Genomic DNA, 20,074 nt, shown 5'->3' with positions numbered 1-20,074 from the left:
CCAGGTTACACCCACAATATACTCAATTGCTAACACTCATATTGTCCCCCCCTCTTTTCCCTTCACCAGGTTGATGGCATCCTCCCAGGGTGTCATTCCTGCAGTGTGTGCGCGCAGGATGCATGCAGAGAGGGCGGGGAGACAGGAGTAACATGTCACTGCCCACCGGGACGCAGCGGAGCCTTGTGTGACCAGACAACAGCACCGAACCCCTGTCAGAGCAGCAGGTAGAGAGAGTTCCACGAGTAGGGTTTGACATCCGGCATGAGGAACCTTCTATCTAACAAAAAAGAAATAAATACTTGAATCTGTCGCACAACATTTATGTTGCTTTTTCCTTCATTTTCCAATCAAGGTTGACATTAATGTTGTTTTGCTTTTTTCTATTTATTTTTATGTCATTTTTAATTGACTAGCAGTTGATTTTATTAAAGTGGGAATTATTTTTTCATGAAATAGTTTGCTCCAGTCATTTATGATGAAGCAACATAGCTAAAAGGAAAGTGTTAATGAGTTGGTATTCAGAGAGATGCTTTATCATTACCTCATTGATTCAGTCCACCTCCTAAGCGTAATTTTTTATGTTTATCCTATAAAAAGTCATGAGGGAAAATGATTTAATTAACCCTGTGGCGAAAGCATTTCATCATCCACTCAGCAGCACGGGTTCCCTGGTTGAGCGCTCCTGTTCTAGAAAATTAGTTTTGACCTTTTTAGAGTGATTGTAAGGCCCTAAGTGGGTGCTCGTCACCAAATTCTAAGTTCAAGTTACCAGTTTTTCCGAATATTAAGCAGTCACCAAAAAATACACACGTGAACCTGCTCTAATGTTCCTTCTGTCCTCAACCTCACCACAGATGCGTTAATGGCGTGTGTGTGCCAAAGGGTCAGTCGTACAGCTGCCAGTGCAGTGAAGGTTACCAGGGCCAGTTCTGTGATCGACAGCAGGAGCCTCCAGCCTGCAGGGGGCATCGATGTGGCCATGGGGACTGTCTTGTGTCAGAGGCAGGAGAGCCAGTCTGCAACTGTCTACCAGGATACACTGGACCAACCTGCGACACAGGTACAAAATACAAAAGTGAGGGAACGAAAACCAAGGGAAGACGACTTGTCTAACATGCGTGCATGGCTTGTGTGTGTGTGTGTGTGTGTGTGTGTGTGTTCTTATATCCTTTCAATGTCCAGAGATTACGTGTCAAGGCGAGATGGTGAGGGAGCAGCTGAAGCGCCACCAGCCCATGAGAACATGCACATCCACCAGCAAGATCCCACGCATGGATTGTCCTCGATCCTGTCAGGCCGCAGCGCCCCCCGGTGTTTGCTGCGGTGTCACCAAGAGCCGGAAAAGAAAGGTGGTTTTCCGCTGCACTGATGGCACCTCGCATTCTGAGGAAATGGAAACCGCCCTGGAATGCGGCTGTTCCAAGTGCCCGTTGTAACAGTACCACCTTTTATTTGGCAACACTGCCGACATTTTGTGAATTCTGCTCGTCAAAGAGGCCGTCTGAGGCCCTCTGAGATTTTTCTACATTGATGAGCACCACCGTTATGTGATTTTTTTTTTTTTTTTTTTTTACACGTTCTGTTCGACGGTTTGCTGCCATAAGAAACCACAAACAACAATGGGACACGTGTGTGTGTTTTTTGACAGAGAGAAATATATTGTAAGATATAAGTGAGAAAAACATAGAACTTATTTTTATTATGGATTTTCTTTTCTAAAAGATGATAAAAGGACTGATGTTTTTTAATATGTTGATTATACAGTGTGTTACATTGTATGAAATGTTATTTTGTACCATGTAAGAAGAAAAAGTACACAGCAAAATAGATTAACATTCCTTAAAAGTATATAAATTTATATGTATGTATAAATCTATATAAATCTATACCCTAATCCAATTAATTTTATATTTTCTAAGTGTATTTGCATGATGTCATTGTGAGTGCTGGTGTGTGGGAGGCTTTGGACACTTTGAGAGAGGAGGAAATGCCCCCCCCCCCCCAAGAAGAGCTCCCCTGAATCCACCGAGGTCGAGGTGGATATTTCTTTTTTTTTTTGAGTCGCCGCCTCTCTTTGAGCTAAAAAAGGGAACTGTATGTGCCTTGCTAACCTGCTTCACTATAAAATGGACACCATCCTCACAAGACTCTGTCCACGGAGGTGATTCTACAGGCTCCACTCATGTCATGTCTCACCACACTTGGAACCACGTTTGATTTGACGTGGGAGTTTGTTACAAATCAGGAGTCCCCGCGAGAGTCAGTCATTGTCACATCGTACTGGAGAGTAAGCAGCATGCTGAGATTCCAAATGAAACCGAGACCAAGGCTTCCCGCGTGAATATGAGTTAGAGATGAATCTCAAAGACCGTGGCATAAAAAAAAATTGAAAGATTTGTAAAGAATCAAAAGGATAAAGGGTGATAAACCAGGGATGTGCAGAAACAAAAGATAAAACAGGGTTTTAAGACCTTTTTTAAAGAGCTCAATGGAAGGAACCATCCTGAGCTGCTCTGAGGGAGACTTCAGCAGAAAGCGCTGCCTCCCATCGTCCAGGGACTTGCAGAGGGGGACGGTTAGAGACGTGGAGATGAGCTGGGTCTTTGTAAGTGAGGAGGACGACTGTGGTGGAGTTTCAGGAGGGAACAGGATTCTTCTTTGAAATCAACCCACCCTTTTACATTCCAAAGCTGTTTTAAGTGCCGGCCCTGACAGGTGTGATGGTGAAAAGTGTACTGACACACGTTTGAGTGCACTTCAACATCACCGCATTTCAGTCACATCAGCTGTTGCCACTGTCACTCTTTCATAGTCCTCTCAACATGAGTACGGCTCTTGTCAATGACGCCATTTTGCCAAAGTTACCTGTGTTTGCCTTAAAAGTATTTTCAAAATAAAATCTGTAAAATGTTTGAACATGGTGGGTGTTGAAATGCAGGGTTGGATGGCAGATCCCTCTGAGGCTCGTGCCGAGGCCTCATCCGTCTCTACGACAACGCAATCAAATCTCTATCACGGCTATCTTTCGCACAATGTTGCCTTTTCAATGTGCAAATATTCCAAAGCAATTGTATGAACTCGACTTGGACCAAAAAAAACTGTTGAATTCTGAATTGAGCCACAATAATGGCCTTCGTTGTTTTTTTTTCCCCCTCCTACACCATGACTGTGTGATGCATTCAGTGTTTTACATGCCAATTTTACTGAACACAGATGGGATTAAGTGTTGGACTACGGACTGTGGAAGTACAGACTGAAAAAGGGACGTTTCAGTGGAGATGTGAGTTATCAGCTCCCATTCTCTGCTTTGTGGTGAATTGATACAATCAACTGAAACTCCATCAGCAGCTCAGCTGGCCACCCCACCAGTGTAGGGTTTTAATTCTGTTTGATAAAACTGCAGAAAAAACATGGAGCTGCACAAACCTGACAAAAAAACCCAAACCAAAGCATAGCAAAAGTCTCAAATGTAAGCACTACTGTATTTTACTTTGTCAACAACACAAACCTATCATGGCTTTGATTTTGATCCTTTTCTGTCAGTGTCACAGTTTTACTCTTCCCACTCCAACATCTCATCCTTCTCGTAGTTCCTCTTCCTCTCAGGCTCCTCTGCATCCTCTCGTGTTCCAAGTTGGTCTCTACACGTTCTTCTCATTCTGAGAAGCCGTTCACAAAAAATGGTGACTTTATTTGCTGCCCCCTCCCCTCTCACGCCCGTTTCTTGACCCTGAAGTTTTAGATCTTCATTGTGATGGAATCAAACACAATCTGCCACGTCAGCCATTACATTCTCCAAATTCTAGGTTCTATAAACAACTGAATGCATATGTGATTATGGATACTCATGATGAATGTTAAGATTAAACTACCATTGAAACTATTCTGATCTTCCTTGTCTGAGTTTTTGAGATGTGAAAGTATGGATGCAAGTAAAAGTCTCATTCATCAAGCTGAGGCGAGAGAGACACTGTTAATCATGCACTTGTCAGATTTGAGATTTGGTTTTGAGTCAGTAGGAAAAAAAGAAGACGGTCCAGTATGCATATTCAGGTGGGGGTTTGAATTGTTTCTGAAGGGTCAGGATGTAATGTGTAAGAAAATGTCGTTTCACGGTGATCAACTGGTGAAGGTTTGTGGTAACGTTCTGACCTTAAAAGAGTCACCACCATGGATGTATTGTGAGTAAAAAGCAATTATTAGAGCAAAATCAGCTCAATATAAACAGAAGAGACGGACGTGTCCTGACATCATCTGCTTTACACCAAAAGATGGAAGAAGAGTAGAATGAGAAGGGGGAGAAAATTCGTACGGTCTTTGTTTGTGCCAGTGTTTAGAATGTGAGAGTTGAGGGAGAAGAACTTCACTCTCTTTCTCCTTCGTCTCCTCATCCACTTCATGAAACCAATAAATCCTGAATCTCTTCAGTTCTTCTTGAATCACACGTCTACATGATTGTGATTACAACTTTGTATCACGTGTTTTCAGGTGGGGTCCTGTTTTTAGTTTGGAAATATGTGGTTGGGGGTCTTTCCGCTTTGCTGATGCACTTCAAAGGTAAAACCTGCTGACCAATCAGATTGTGGTGAGATTGTTCCCTCCCATTTTGTTGTTCTTCTCTCTCATTTCACAATTTCAGGATATTAATCTCATCAAACTAGGATGGAAATCAGCCGCTGTCACAAGTGAGATGAACGCCAAAATGAAGGTATTTTTGGTTGCTCTCTTGTTCACATTAGGACGTAAGTATGAGCACCACCTTCTGTTCTTCTTCTTTTATGTTCACGTTTCCCTCTTTATTAGAGTGGGGGGTTGTAAAGTTATTGTGCATTAACTGGGAAGTTTTTACATTCACTGGTCTGCATTTTATTTGTTTTTCTATGATGAGTGTGAGCCGCATCCTGAGGCTCACTCCCCACACAAATGTGTCTACTCCTTCTCCAGGAACCAGGTCAGCTCCTCTGATTCTGGGACTTACTACTGCGCTGTTGCTACATGTGGACACATTTTTGTTGGAAACAGATCAAAACTGGAAATTAAAGGTAACAAGAAGCCAGGAATCCGAATCAGAATTATACCATTCCAGCAAGTTTTGCCACCATAACAGTTAATATTTTTAAAAATCCTTAATACATATTCATAATTTCATGAATGTGCTCTTTTCTTTCTTTCAGCAGGCAACACTGCTGACATGATTCCGCCACTTCTCCTTGGTGCCTTTGCCATAAGTGTGATTGTTATTGCCATATTGGTTTACATCATCATTCAACAAAAATGAAATCATGTCTGTGGTAATAATTCTTTAATGATCTTTTTATTTCCAAAATTGAACTGAAAGCTCATCCATCTCTCCTTTGTGGTGATTTGTCATCATGTTTTATGAATTTAGATGGAGGTTTCAGGCTCCTGCTCTTCTCCTCCTGACAAGAAAACTAGTCCCATGTTGACGAGTTACCGATAATCAGCAGCTGATGTTTCATCTCCGTCACCAGAAGGATCAAAACGCTCCGGCGCTTTCCTCTGCAGACTTCATTCTCACCTGAGTCAACAGTTATCTCCTCTGCCTCAACTGTGTTTCATGAATTGTAGCCATTTACCTGAAGTGATCAGTAAAGTTTCTCCACCCCTGCATGAGAGGTTGCTGGTGCCGTCGAACATTTCAAACTTTCCATTTCTGTCTGGTCAAACTTCTCATCAGTGCCAGGAGCACTTTAACTCATTCTGACTCTCGTGATCAAAAGTTCTCAATCACCTTTCCAAGAGGACCAAAATCATTCATTCAAGAAAGATTTCCACTTTTCTTGACAATGATTATCTGAATCTTTTCAGCCGAGTTTCCTCCTCCAGGACAGAGAAGAACACACAGACTCAATTCAAAGAAAGCCTTCACACAAATACAGGCGTCACTCGTTTGTAGGTTGAAAATGAAGAGAAAAATGTCATTGTTCATCAACAACCTGGGTTCGTCTGAGAGGTGGGGACATTTCCACAGTTAGAAACACACGGGCACAAGCCTCACAGGCAGATACCAGTGGTGTCAAGCTACTTCTCCACTTTAGAGCGACCACAGCACGTTTGGTCAAATCAGATACGGGTGAGGACAGGATGTGCATTGAGGGTGAGAGCAGAGGTGCAGGAGGACCTTTGCAGGCTCATTGTCACTGTGGTTTGATTGATATTTGTCGCTTCATGTTGAGGATCAAACCAGACGTGACCTTCTGTCTTAATAACAGCAGTGTCTTTTAGTCCTCCATCCAGCCAGCACTTGAGGCTCAGGACTCAAACACTTGCTCTCACACTGACAACCACCACAAGTCATTTTGCTTCTCAACATAAATTATAACGCATATTTTAACGTAACATTAAAGGAAGCGTGAAATGCCGAAACATAACGTTACTAAAATATGATGAGCTGAAGGTTTGAGGGGATGAGGTGACATATTCACACGTGTCTCACCGTAAACAAGTCACCATCAAGGATGTGTTGTGACCAAACACGCATCAACAGAACATCATCATCTAAAAATGACAAGAACTGATAGAAATGTCCAGAAGTTCCTGCCTACATCTGATTTTCACCACACGATGGCAGCAGAATAAATTAAGAAAGGGGTGGGGCTCCTCTTTAACACAAGTGGAGAAACAGATTCAAGCTGGAGGGCCAGAAAATGACCAACTTGAGTTTTTAGGCCGACTGACTCAGAATCAGGAGCAGAATGTCTCTGTCACAGGTACAGAACTTTGCTGCAGCCTCATCTCAGCTGATGCTTGCCGCACTGCTTTGACCTTTGACCTGTCAGGGTTAATAAGTTGGTAAACCTTCATAATTCAACCTGACCCATGATGGATGACAAGTTCCTGCTTCATACGTTTCAAATTGTAATTGAGTGACTTTTCTCCCTTAACACAACACAGGATCTTCGATGTGGTGTGAACTGTCTTTTCAGACATGGAGAGCTTGATGAGACCACACAGGAGCATTAAAGCTGAAGCTGCTATCAGATATCTTTGAGTATTCACTTGAATACAAATACTGAATTCAAATTATGTATGTATTTGAAACAAAACGATGAGTTTCCTTTCTCAGCATTCAGTTTCCTCTTTCCTGTAATACGCGCACACACACACACACACACACACACACACGTCTTCCTTCCTGTTTGACAATAAATGGATATTTTGCCAGAACCATCATTCCTAACTTTACCATGATAAACCACCTGACTGTCACTTTGCTGCTCCTAATATTTTCAGATTCGACTTTGATTTTAATTCATTATCATCATCATTTTTTGTTCTACTTTCCTTCTTTTCATCTGGTCTTTCTTGATCGTTTACCTCTCAACTTCTCTTTTACTTCCATCCAAGCTCTTCCAGTCTTTGTTTGTGCCAGTGTTTAGAATGTGAGAGTTGAGGGAGAAGAACTTCACTCTCTTTCTCCTTCGTCTCCTCATCCACTTCATGAAACCAATAAATCCTGAATCTCTTCAGTTCTTCTTGAATCACACGTCTACATGATTGTGATTACAACTTTGTATCACGTGTTTTCAGGAGGGGTCCTGTTTTTAGTTTGGAAATATGTGGTTGGGGGTCTTTCCGCTTTGCTGATGCACTTCAAAGGTAAAACCTGCTGACCAATCAGATTGTGGTGAGATTGTTCCCTCCCATTTTGTTGTTCTTCTCTCTCATTTCACAACTTCAGAATATTAATCTCATCAAACTAGGATGGAAATCAGCCGCTGTCACAAGTGAGATGAACGCCAAAATGAGGAAGGTATTTTTGGTTGCTCTCTTGTTCACATTAGGACGTAAGTATGAGCACCATCTTCTGTTCTTCTTCTTTTATATTCACGTTTCCCTCTTTATTAGAGTGGGGGGTTGTAAAGTTATTGTGCATTAACTGGGAAGTTTTTACATTCACTGGTCTGCATTTTATTTGTTTTCCAGGATGCAAAAACGACCTAAACATCTTGACAAAGGTTGTTCACGTAGGAGACCACGTGACTCTGACATGCACTCGCCAGAGTTCATTGGAGGGAACATTATTTTGGATTAGATTTGATGGAAACGCTCCTGAATACTTGGGAGGCAGTCACATTTTTAATTCTGACCTTGTTGAGAGTATTCCTCCTTTCACAGTAAAACAGCAGCCTGGAGCATCAGTTCTTCATATCACAGGAATCACGTTGAATGACACTGCGTTTTACTACTGCAACTATGTTCACCAATTTAAAACCACATTTTGGAATGTAACTTTTCTGCATGTCAAAGGTAAATGATGCATTATTTACTGATTTGATACCCAACATTTTCCTGACAATCGTACAAAATGGTCATTTTCCTCATCAAATATTTAGTTCTTTCTTAATTGACAAGTTTCAATGGATACTTTTATACCGTTGTCTCACATTCCTCTTGGAATCAGTGTTCCATGTCATGGATTCATTCATTTCTACTCTCCTCTTCCAGGACCAGAACCTGATATCACTGCAGTCATCCAAGACCTTCAGTCTGATCCGGTCCATCCAGGAGACCCGATGACTCTCCAGTGTTCGGTCTTCCTCAACTCTCAGATGAAAATGTGTCCAGGAAACCGAGTGCTTTGGTTCAGAGCTGGATGGGATGAATCTCACCCCAGTGTCCTTTACAGCAATGCCAGCAGGGCTGATGAGTGTGAGCCGCGTCCTGAGGCTCACTCCCCACACAAATGTGTCTACTCCTTCTCCAGGAACCAGGTCAGCTCCTCTGATTCTGGGACTTACTACTGCGCTGTTGCTACATGTGGACACATTTTTTTTGGAAGCGGAACAAAACTGGAAATTAAAGGTAACAAGAAGCCAGGGATTATACCATTCCAGCAAATATTTATCTCCTCACCTGGAAGAAATATAATAAAAAAAACTTTTCTTATCTTTATTATTTCATTGATGTGTTCTTTTCTTTCTTTCAACAGCCAGCGCGTGGTCATTTGATGAGTGTCCACCAGCCAAAGCAATTATTCTTCTCCTCTTGGGCGCCTTGGTGTTAAGTCAAATTGTTATCATCAAACTGGTTTACACCATCAAGAAAAAAAAATGTGATTATTTTTATGGTTAAAAACTCTGCTTTTATGAAATAGAGCAAATTCTCCTGCATCTTCCACGCTTGTCATTTGAACTTCTTCTTTTGGTCAAATTTAGCTGCTTCTGCCCAGCAAACAAGTCCTGCAAAAACCACTGATGACCAACAAAGTCAGCAGGTGAGGGATTCAGAGACGGTAACTTGTTGCAGACATAACATGTCCATGTTGACCGCTGCCTTCTCATAATGGTTTGCTCCATTTCTCCAGAGAAATGAAGAGTCGATGATTTATTCGATGCCAAACTTTACCAAGGGGAAAGCTTGCAGGGCTCCAAGGAGGAGAGAAAACGCAGCAGAGGATTTTACAACCTACACTGAAGTCAAAGTTTCATGGGGGACCAACCCATACACAGAAGATCCTGACAAACCTGACAACTCACATGTAATTGTAGACTGGAACCATAGAGGAGCAGTGAGTGGGACTGGAAGGCAGAAATAGAATCTGATATATGCGCATAACAACTATATATCCATTTGTGCGGTGTAATTGTTTTCCGTCGCTGCCTTCATAAACATTCATGTGGACATGTAGAGAATTAAGATGAGTAAGCAGCGATGGAATCTGTAAATGCTGTACGGATCTGTCACTTTGGATCAGCAGATCAAACATTCAGTTTCAGAGGTTTTTTTGGTTAAAGTTTTCATTTGGCACATGGGCTGGCACTTGTGATTAGTTTTCTGAGTGTTCATTCAGAGGTATGTTAAAAATGTCACCTTCAAGCTCTAAGAACCTTTTCAAAGTGCCATTTCTATGAGCTCATCAGACAATTTTGGGGTTGTTCCAGCTTCCATCCCGTGGACTCGTTTTATGCCCTTGGATCTTTCTGTAAAATCAGCTCGTCTTTTTATCACGCAAGACAGCAAAGAACAGGACTATTCTGAGAGGATAATTATGGCTTTATTTGAGAAGCAGCATGGGGAAGTCTATCAGGTTCTCCACCGTGAGCTTGTCAACCGGTCTTAATGTCAGACAGAAGTCGCCGAGGCTCGACAGACGAGCAGAGCGGGGTGGAGTGTTCACCCTTTTCTGACTGCATATGACTGGGAGGAAAGAATGTTTGACGTGATACGACACAAAGACTAGCGATACTTGCTCGTGCCAAAGACAGACGCATGATGCCAAAGACTGTTCTCAAGTCGAAGACTAAAGAACAGTTGCATGTGAACATGCAGAATGTATATGAATATGGATTTGAATAAGATGGATGCCATTGAAGAAGATGTATCAGTTGTGATAAAGATATCAGTGCAAAATAAAAATAAAGGTAGAATTGATTCAAAAGTGTTGTGTCTTGTTCATCCAGTCTTGTATTCTATTTCAAGCTGACTTGCAATGGTCAAAGGACACGGAAGATAGTGAAAACAATATAACACATATTGGTATTAAATACCAAGATATTAAATGCAATAAAAGGTGCATCTTATTCCTCCAGTCTCCTAAGATCTATTGTATGGCAATGACTTAGAGTATGTGGCCAACAGCTGACGAGGCTTTGGAAACCTAAGCTTGAATTGCCAAATCAGTAAATAAATAACTTTCCACTCATGAGTAAATGACTTAATTTCCTGTTTCTGTTTGGGTTTTGGGTTTTTTTTTCTTCCCTGAAGAGCTGCCTCTCTCAATTCTCTAAGACAGTCAAAGAGTCTGATGGGGGCACTTACTACTGTGCCCTGGCGACCTGTGGAAGTATAATTTTCAGAAGCGGAACAAAAACTTGACATCAAAGGTCGCTATCATTATTCTGTCAATTTAAACCCCTTAAAGCCCCCCTGTGGAGAAAAAATGTTGTTCTTCTTGTTCCTGTGGTTGAATGTTTGAGCTTCACCGTGTCGACAGTCGACAGTTCTCCTCAACACCAGTGAATCTTTGAGTCTTCACTTTATGGCTTGGTTCTCATCAGCTCCTTCTGGAACACCATGTGTTTCTTTTAAAAATTATTCACATGAATTCTTTGTTTTTCCTGTTTTAGAGAACGGGACGAGGTCCTTTGATGATTTAAAGACAGCTAATAAAGCTCTGCCTCTGCTGTGTCCTGTCTTGGCTACAAGTCTGATTGTTGTAGCCTCTCTCATCCTCACCAGGAAGAAAAATAAGTGCGATTGTTGCCCTGGTAATAAAACTAATTAGTATTTGATTAGCAGTGTAGGTAACTATTACCTGAAACTGATCGTGAAAATACACCTCACTGTTTATAAATTGAGCTGTTTTCTATTCCAGCCGCTGATTCTGTGCAAAGAAGTGCTGCAAGTGTTAGCGGTTGTCAGGGAAATATGCAGGTAAGAAATTTAAGGGTAAGACTGACGATGATGAATTTTTACTGTAATTAATACATCTCTATATTTGTCCTACCTCTCCCCAGGGAGACCACGGGATTAACTGTTGTCATACTGACCCTGATGAAAGCCGGCAGTGATGGATCAGGGGAGGCCACGGAGACACAGAGGACCTACACTGCTGTCAAGGCTTCTGGGTCGGACTAGCCGCTCGACCACTGGCCCGTTTTGAATCAGTTACTGAGACACGTGCTGCAGTTACTCCATGTAAAACCATAAGTCCCTAAAATAGAAAATGGACTGCGTTTACACGGTGCTTTGATCCGAAGTGTTTCACATTTTAAGCGTTATCATGCAGGTACACTTAAGATACTGAAGATCATTCATCGTCCAGTCAGCTGACAAAACAATCTGTTTGTGCTTCGTTCATGATGCCTCAAGGCCCAACTGTAAAGTTTGTTTCGATCGCTGCTAAATAACCTCGAAAAAGTTGCCAGAACAAAAGTGATCCATCATCGGCTTTTTTCAGAGAGGAAGTCTTTATTTTTTGAGGCGTTAACAATGCACATCACTTTTTCATTAATGTCGCTGCTGTGGAAAAACTGTGAACACACAACTAGAATTCTTTGCTTGCTTAAGAATGTTGCAGCCTGCTGTTTAACCTGGACCGAGGCATTTGCAGGGAAATTTAGGTCAGAGGATCAGATTACAGTTCTTTATAGTTCCAACATCCTATCTGATTTGGGCTGATGTATCAGAGTAGCGTTTCACCAATGAAACCACTGTTGTGGTTTATCAGAGCTGCATCTCGTTCTGTTCAATGAATGAATTCTCTTTTACTGATATTTAGCAACACAAACTGCTAATCTTCCTAATCCATTGACAGCGTGCTAATATCCCAGAATATCAGCCGCCAGATCTTCTTTATTGCATTTGGTGAATTCATTCAGCTTTTGACATCTGACATGCACGCTGCTTATTTTGAATGTTTGTGTGTCCTCCTTCATTATCGTTTTTGCCTAATTCAGACTGTTTTATATATTCAGTGTCCACTGAGGGCGCATACTCTCCCAAGTTTCACATTAAAAAAAAAATTGCATTTCGTATTAGTGCTGAGAAAACAAGAAGTAAAACTGCTAGACTGACATTCAAAAAATGTGCAGTGGGCTTTTAACCAGCCACCAAGGCTGTTTACTCAGAAAAAACCTGACTGTGGGTATGAACAGGAAATGCCGCGAGGGGAGAGCTACAAAGTTCTCAACAAGTTTAAGTTCTTTTTTCTCTAGGTTACAAGCCGGCTCAAGCTTGAAACAAAAGAGAAAGCTCACACAGAAGGCAAGTTTACCCTTTATTGGCCATTTATTTGGCATCCAAACATAACATCAAAAAGGTGTGTAAGTCAGTAGCATCAGTGGTGTCTGCAGTGTGTGGACGAGTGTATGTGTGAGTGTATATGTGCATAAATCAAAAAAGAGGTTAAAGGGAAGAGCGCTGAAGGGACCCAGGCAGCAGCATGGTGGCAGAGACCTCGTGAGCCGAGGTCGGCAGCCATCTTTAAAGGCAGGTGAGCCAATCTGCACAGGTGTGCTGCTTTTCCCCTGACGACCCTCCACCTACAGGCACTCAGAAAAAAAGAGACCAGGCAGGGTGACAACCAGGGTCGTCACATCTATGTTTCCCATTTCAGTTTTAAAATATATTCTCGTCGTTCACAGCCTGCAGAAAAAGTAGGTATTTATAGAACAAAGTACAACCAACAAGATGCGCATGAGAAAAGTCCACCAACACTTTGATAAAGTCATGTTCTAATAATGTTTTATTCACTGTCCTGTAAGGTAAAGAGGCTGTTAAAAAAAAAACGAACTAAAATTTTCATAGAGCCTTTTTGAGCAACATAACATAATAAAAAGGAAAATTTCACACATTGTTAGACTGCACAGTTGTAGTCATCATATGTTAGCCTGAGACAGTATCTGCAGAGATGAACAAACCCTTTCATCTTCCTATCATGCGAGAAGTTGCTCTGCAGGTCTGTCTTCAACAGTCACAGCTGCATGCAACAGCTGCACCGAGTCATTTCTCCTACCTTTGACCACCCCTGAGGCTGTTTGCTAACAGTAGACCTGAAACGAAAGGTAGCAACAGGATGTGTAGTGAGGTTAAAGGCCAAGGGCGGTGGTTGATTTTACTGGTAAACCTGCAATGGTACCACTGTGCTCCTGTTCAATACCAATGTCCAGAAGCTATGAATATTCACAACCACATCTTCCGCGGTTGTTTTCCAGTTATTTTTCAACAGGCAGCCAGTCCTCCACTGCGTAGTTAGGATGGTGAAACCACGCTTTGCAAATTCAAAATGAAAACACTCTAAACACACTTTTCTTTTCTTTTTTTTTTGCTGAAATTGCTACAAAAGACAGTAAAAGGAACAGATTAACCAACATAATTTACCAGGAAAGTGGCCATAAAACTTGAATATTACAGAAATGACACCTGGGTATCTTGCAAGCTTCCTTGTTATCTCTTACTGGTAACAACAGCATGCGGCTGGTTTCAATGCCTGGTTGTCAGGGAGAGTCCTCCCATGGTGTGAACTACACAACTAAGGCTATTTCTGGCTGATGCAAACCCTCCGCACCCCTTCAACTGTTAGGTAGGTATCGTAGTTTCCTAACTATCCCTGTCAAGAAAACACGGAGGAGTGTTTGTTTTTTGGCTTCGTACGATGAGTGTCAAATGTTGCATGACCTTTGAGTTCCTTGCTCTAAATTGGACAGGAACATGTGTAACTGGGCTGATTTGAACCAGGTACCCAGAGGCAACCATGACTAAATTTCAGCCTGGTTCGACTGGGGTTAATCACAGTCGCATTTTATTGCAGTTCATAATGATAATTCTTGGTTGTTTTATTTAACCCTGTCCATAAATTGATCATTCCCAGCAAATCTGCAGCACTCTTTGTTGCATTTTGCTCTTTTGCATTATTTATTTTTTACTTATGTAATGTTTCTTTAAAAAAAAAAATTGCACGTTTCATTAATTTAGCAAGGAAACAATGGCAGATATGAGGGAAACATTGTCCATTCGATTCTCGTCGCAGCATCCTGCATCAGCATGAAGGTTGCATTTTTACTTTTGTTTACTTTTTTTCACACCCACAGTCAAAAGCTTAAGATTCTGATGACATTGTTAAAGCATTTTGCAAGCAGCAGCTACACTGACAAACAAAAACCCTGTGGGGGCCCTTTGACAAACCCCCAAGGCTGTTTAGTCAGAACAGGCCTGACTGGGCATCAACAGGATATGATGTCAGGGGAGGGCTACAGAGAGCCTCCTCTAGTTTCTCTATATACCCACTCATGTTGCGTATCCTTCCTGACTGTCCAGCTTTAAGTTCTTTTTTAAAACATATTCACATCAACTAGATGAAAGTACTGGGGCTCTTTGTTGAGTGAATTAACAGTAATAGTATAGATAATAATGCAGGGATAGATTGTGTCAATCACACTTCATCTCTCCACTGGTGTGTAACAGCCTCAAGTCTTATGCAGTCTTACCAGTGGGTCCCATGGTTCTGATCCATGATAATGTTGGTTGAACCCTACATAGAATATACCAGGCTTCAGACCCCGGCCCCTTCTGTGCCCTCAAAAAGGTCTTAGTCTCTGAACAGTAACTTTCGTCTCTTGATGCTCAAACATCATCAGTGCCTCGAGCTTCCTGAGACAGGAAGGACAGCCACTGAATTCACACCAGGCTTTGATAGCAAAACCACAACAATGCTCAACTTTCCATATAACATTTGTGTCAGTCTCCCCCTCTTGCATATTTAACTGTATATTTGTTGTGCTTTTTCTGAATAAACTCTGACAATAAATCTCAAACTCTAGCGACTGATCAGATGTGGCTGCTGCTGCCGTCTTCAAAAAAAATTCCCAAATTTTGTCTTCATCTCCTGATAGCTTACAACATGTCCACTGCTCGCTGGTACTTAAGAACAATTAAAATTCTGTCATTCTTCGCTGATGAGCTGTTCTTCTTCTTCTCCTCTACTGCTGCAGTCATACTCATCCGTAACTTTTCCTACTCCATCATCTTCTGTTGTCATTATGTGGCCTCATTTTTTTCCTTTTTTTTGCTCTAGACTCGTCGATGAAAACACACCTACTGCACATTTCCTTGAGACATCAAATTTGCTTGACAATTGAATGGGAACACAAACAGCATTAAGGCCCCTCAAGCTTCCTGAGACAGGAAGTAGAGTCACTGTCATTCATACCAGGCTTTGGAAGCCAAATTAGATTTATATCAACTTTCCATACATCCTTTTCTTCAGTGTTGTCTAAAGTGTGTTCAGCTTGATATTTACACTCCTGGTGACACTTAAGTGATAGTTTCTCACAACATCAAAGTCATTTTAGGAAGTAGTTTTTTTTTCTCTCTGTTCAACATGGGTTCCCTCCCATCGAGGAAACACACTAGTCACTTGAATATTCTCGAAGTAGATGAAATTCTGGAGCTGCTGTTGTTTTGCCAAACCGCCTGAACAGGAGTGAATCATTTACATGAAACTGTGGGATGGGTGGTTAAGCAGCCAGTCTACTGCTCTCTTGTTCAGCTGTGTCAGCTGCCCACTCCCTAGCTACCATTTACTTTGACATCCATCCATCCAGCCCTCCATCCATTTTTGATACTGCCTTTCCCAGCTGACAAAGGGGCGAGAGGCAGGGTTCACCCTGGATGGGTCAGTAGTTTGCTGCAGGTCCATCGGGAGCAATTAGGAGCTCAGTATCTTGCTCAAGGATACTTTGACATGGTCACCAGGGGAAGTGAGGATTGAACTGGCGACCCTTCTGTTGTTAGACAGTCACTCTCCCTCTGAGCCATGCCGCCCCCTTACTTATACCCAAAAAAATCCAATGCCTAGTGGCAGGCGTTATGTTGTGAATTTCTTTTTATAATGGACATACATCTTTATTTACACAAGCTAAGCTCAATTCATTTGCAATATATTTGGTATTAATACATGAGACTGTCCTCGAAAAGAGAATGACCAGATAGCTGTGAATACCACTTATCCTGTTCAGGGTGGCAGGACCCTAAACAAGACTTGAGAGGCAGAGTGCACCCTCTTCAGGTCACAAATCCATCACAGGGCCGGCATCTAGAGACTCAAAGTTCACGGAATTTACACGGTCTTCACCTCGACGGAAGAAGCAGGCACACCCAGAAAGAACCACATACCTGACGGTGAGGGTTTTCTCAAGTGAGATGTAACATGTCAACATCACCAGCACACATCCCCCCAAAAAATCAGTCCATTCAAATTATGAAAGCGAGTGATCAGCGCACAGCCAGCTCAAATGACATCAGAGCTTTGAAATTAAAAATAATAATTTTTTTATCTTTATTTTAGTTTATCTTCGTCACACCAGAGACACGGTAAATTAACAAACAAAAAAAAACCTACCATATTTATAGTGTCATTTATAGAAACCCACACTGAGAATCAAATATGAGATCGCAGGGGCTTTCTTTCCTTCTGATGTCAAATCTTGGTCATGATTCTCAAGATTATTTCCACTGTGGTAGAGTGACACGCAGACATAAAGAGAGGCCAATCAGGCTGCTAAGAAATTGTTCCCTCCCATTTGTATGATTACTTCTTACAATAGTGCCTAATTACTGCAGTATGGATTGGCATTTCCAGAAAATGCTGACACTGTTTTATATCCTGCTGATGCTCCGACATGGGCGTAAGTACATGTACTCCTCTGATTGTCATTAGGAGAAGAGCAAATCACTCTGCTTTATTATTAATTGTTGCTTTTTTTTAATGTTTTATTCAGGCAGCACGGACAACCAGATCATTGAGACACAGACTGCTCAAGTTGGGAACGATGTAAAACTGACCTGCAGCCGCAAGTCTGTCGGAAACTTGTTTTGGATCCGATTTTTACCTGGAAAGTTTCCAGAAATCTTCAGCAAACCACTCAGCGAAGGAGGCTTAAATTCACACATTTCATCAAGCAGGGAATTAGGAATATATGCTCTGAATATAAGAAAAATCAAAAAACGTGATGCTGCAGTTTATTACTGTGTGAAAATACATCAACAAAACTTGATGTTCTTGAAAGGAGTAAATCTAAGTCTCTCTGGTAAATATTTCTAATACAAATATTTTCCTTTTTCATGTAAATGTAGACAAACAGCATTGTAACGATTAAATAAAAAAGAAACACTTGATAACTTTTTTTTGTAAATTAAATTAGAGAAGGTTGTTGTTGTTTTTTTTAACCTTTTTTCTTTTTTCTTCTTGTCATCACAGAACCTGACCTCCCTGCATTTGATTCAGTGACCCTTCAGTGTTCGGTTCTCTCTGATTCTGGGAACCAAACATGTCCACAAGAACACACCATGTCTTGTTTAAGTCATAGATCAAATCAGTCTAAACTCTTTTTTCGTAATGCTGAAGAAAGCAGCTTTGATGGATGTGAGAAGAAAGAGGACGAGGGACCCCAGTCGAAGAAACGTGTCTTCAGCTTCTTCGTGAACATCAGCTCCTTTAACGTGGGGATGTATATCTGTGCTGTGGTCACATGCGGACAGACAGTTTTTGGAAATGGATCCGGTTCAAAATTTGACACTGAAGGTAACTGCCCCATGAATTAAGATAAATCTATATATATGTGGTATTCACAAACTGAATTATGAATAATTCAATTTATTAATTTGCCTCTTTTCATTTCGTTTCAGTCATAAATCAGTCTGATTCAAGTCAAAACAGCACAGTTCTCTTTCTGATGTGTGCTGCTCTGCCTATATGTCTGATTGTAACAGTCTTTCTGGCTTATCTAATCAAGCTAAAGAAAACCTATGGCAGTCATAAAGGTAAGTCACATACAGAGTGACCTATTAAACAGTATTTTTTGTCAAAACTAGATTTACATCAACATACTTTCCATCCAGCTGCAGCTGCCCTGCAAAGGAATGCTGCAACCGTCAGTTACGAACAGGAAAATGAGCAGCAGGTAAATAAGAAGAGATGCCAAAGCACAAGTCACTGGCAAGTTTTTCTGAATGATCGCATACATGTTGACACGTTTTCATAATACTTTTCCACTGTTTCCTCAGACAGATGAAAACACAGTGGTTTATTCCACATTAACCTACAAAAAGAAAGCTGACAGAGCGGCGGCAAGAGCAACAGGGTCAGGGGAGGACGAGAGCATCTACAGTGATATCAGGGTCCCTGGTTCAAACAATGCACTGATTTGACGCCGCCATACTGTTTGTACAGCAGACGAGATGAAGAAACACAGATGCCTGCGTAGCAGCTCTGTTTTCGATCAAGTATATTTTTTTTAAACCAACTTCATGTTCATTTTGACACAAGATTTATTTGTAATGTAATCAAACCAACGATTATGATGCAAAATCAGCTTTTGTCAAAAGATCGATGACGTAGGAAATCCATATCTGTAGTTGTATTTTATCAAAATATTCAAAGGGTGTTTTGTATGTTATGTATGCTCCTGTCTGTTCACTGTAATAATATCCTGTTTTCTGTTGAGGTGCCTCTTCATTCTTTGTACCGAACAACAGAAGAAGGCTTTATTGTCAGTGGAAGTAGATACAATGGAATTCGTCTAATTTTCCCTGTGGTGCTGCGAGTGAAAGCATGCAGCACTCAGGGACCAACCCCAGGGTCTCTCTATTTGCTGGTTTACACCAACGATTCACAACCAGACCGCCCGGGTTGTTAGTCAAGTTGTCAGCGATACCGTGCATCTTTGATGCTGGAGAAAACTAGAGGACTCTGAAGCAAACTCCTGTCAGAAACCGCTTGAATGTTTGCGTGTCCAATTTGAATTTGTATGTCTTTCTCATAATAAAGCAGGACATCTCTGTGTGTCTGACTTTGACTTCAGTTACTCATCAGCTGTTCATCAGACGGAGGTCAAACTTGTGTGCATCGCAGAGATGACAGATGGGAATCTTGATCGCTTTGATGCTTTTTTGCATGTTGTGATCAAAGCGGTGTGGAGTCTGGAAGACTTCATGGTGCCACAGCCCCTTTATGTAGTGCTGTTTGTTGGGTAGGGCTTGGCCAGACAAAGGGCCCTGCACTTGCTCAAGAAGCAGGGCATGAAGCAGCCATGTCATCACATTGTGACATCACACAACCAATGGCCCCACCCCAAAATCAACAAGCACTGCACGAGCAAATTAACATACGGTCCAAAGGCAATCATTTTTGTCATAAATTATATGAATTAAATTTTAACAATTACACATGATCATGAATATAATATTCAACCAAGCACCATCACTGAACCTGAGTGCAGGGTCTGTCCTGACCCGGTTTACTCCGAGCTACAGCAACCCTTCACAATTCAGTCATTCAATTCATTTAAAACCAGTACTGCACAGCTCAGTGTCTCTGCTTTACTATTATGCAAAAAATGATTCTGGTCCCGAATACAATGACGACTACATCCAGGTGACAAGGTCATCCAAGATACATTTAAATATAAATTATACTGACATAATAAAAATGGCAGTGGCTGCAATACTGACCCTTGTGGGACTCAACAGGACATGCGAGAGAGATCGGACACAATGTCACCAGTGGAGCCAGTAAACTTATGTGAGAAAGATAAGATGTAAAGCAGTT

The 20,074-nt window shown here is 41.5% G+C and overlaps 3 protein-coding genes across 4 annotated transcripts in view; all 3 read left to right on the top strand.

Moving 5' to 3' along the window:
• slit3 (slit homolog 3 (Drosophila)) overlaps positions 1-3,876 on the top strand; it is a 233,164-nt gene extending 229,288 nt beyond the window's left edge. For both annotated transcript variants that reach the window (XM_086222095.1, XM_086222094.1), the window contains 3 exons: positions 70-227; positions 858-1,063; positions 1,186-3,876. In XM_086222095.1, coding sequence (XP_086078221.1) covers positions 70-227; positions 858-1,063; positions 1,186-1,439 — 618 coding nt within the window. In that variant the 3' untranslated portion in view covers positions 1,440-3,876. The remainder of the gene's footprint in view (positions 1-69; positions 228-857; positions 1,064-1,185) is intronic.
• A 3,857-nt stretch (positions 3,877-7,733) lies between these two features.
• LOC147251426 (uncharacterized) lies at positions 7,734-10,481 on the top strand. Its single transcript, XM_086222714.1, has 6 exons — positions 7,734-7,811; positions 7,951-8,274; positions 8,473-8,829; positions 8,957-9,079; positions 9,183-9,241; positions 9,332-10,481. Exons 1-6 carry the CDS (start codon positions 7,757-7,759, stop codon positions 9,560-9,562), a joined length of 1,149 nt encoding a protein of 382 aa, XP_086078840.1. The 5' UTR covers positions 7,734-7,756; the 3' UTR covers positions 9,563-10,481.
• On the top strand, positions 10,310-19,255 carry LOC147251425 (uncharacterized). Its single transcript, XM_086222475.1, has 9 exons — positions 10,310-10,388; positions 11,094-11,217; positions 11,484-11,594; positions 12,822-12,961; positions 17,247-17,555; positions 17,726-18,049; positions 18,154-18,288; positions 18,367-18,428; positions 18,532-19,255. The coding sequence occupies exons 1-9, from the start codon at positions 10,310-10,312 to the stop codon at positions 18,673-18,675; spliced, it is 1,428 nt and encodes a 475-aa protein (XP_086078601.1). The 3' UTR covers positions 18,676-19,255.
• The last annotated feature ends 819 nt before the right edge of the window (positions 19,256-20,074 follow it).

The sequence above is a fragment of the Aulostomus chinensis genome, chromosome 13 (genome assembly GCF_037954235.1).
Source record: "Aulostomus chinensis isolate RoL2024-O1b breed Wild chromosome 13, RoL_Achi_v1.0, whole genome shotgun sequence".
Classification (NCBI taxonomy): Eukaryota; Metazoa; Chordata; class Actinopteri; order Syngnathiformes; family Aulostomidae; genus Aulostomus; species Aulostomus chinensis.
The sequence above is the reverse complement of the archived record's forward strand: the minus strand, read 5'-3'. Positions and strand labels throughout refer to the sequence as shown.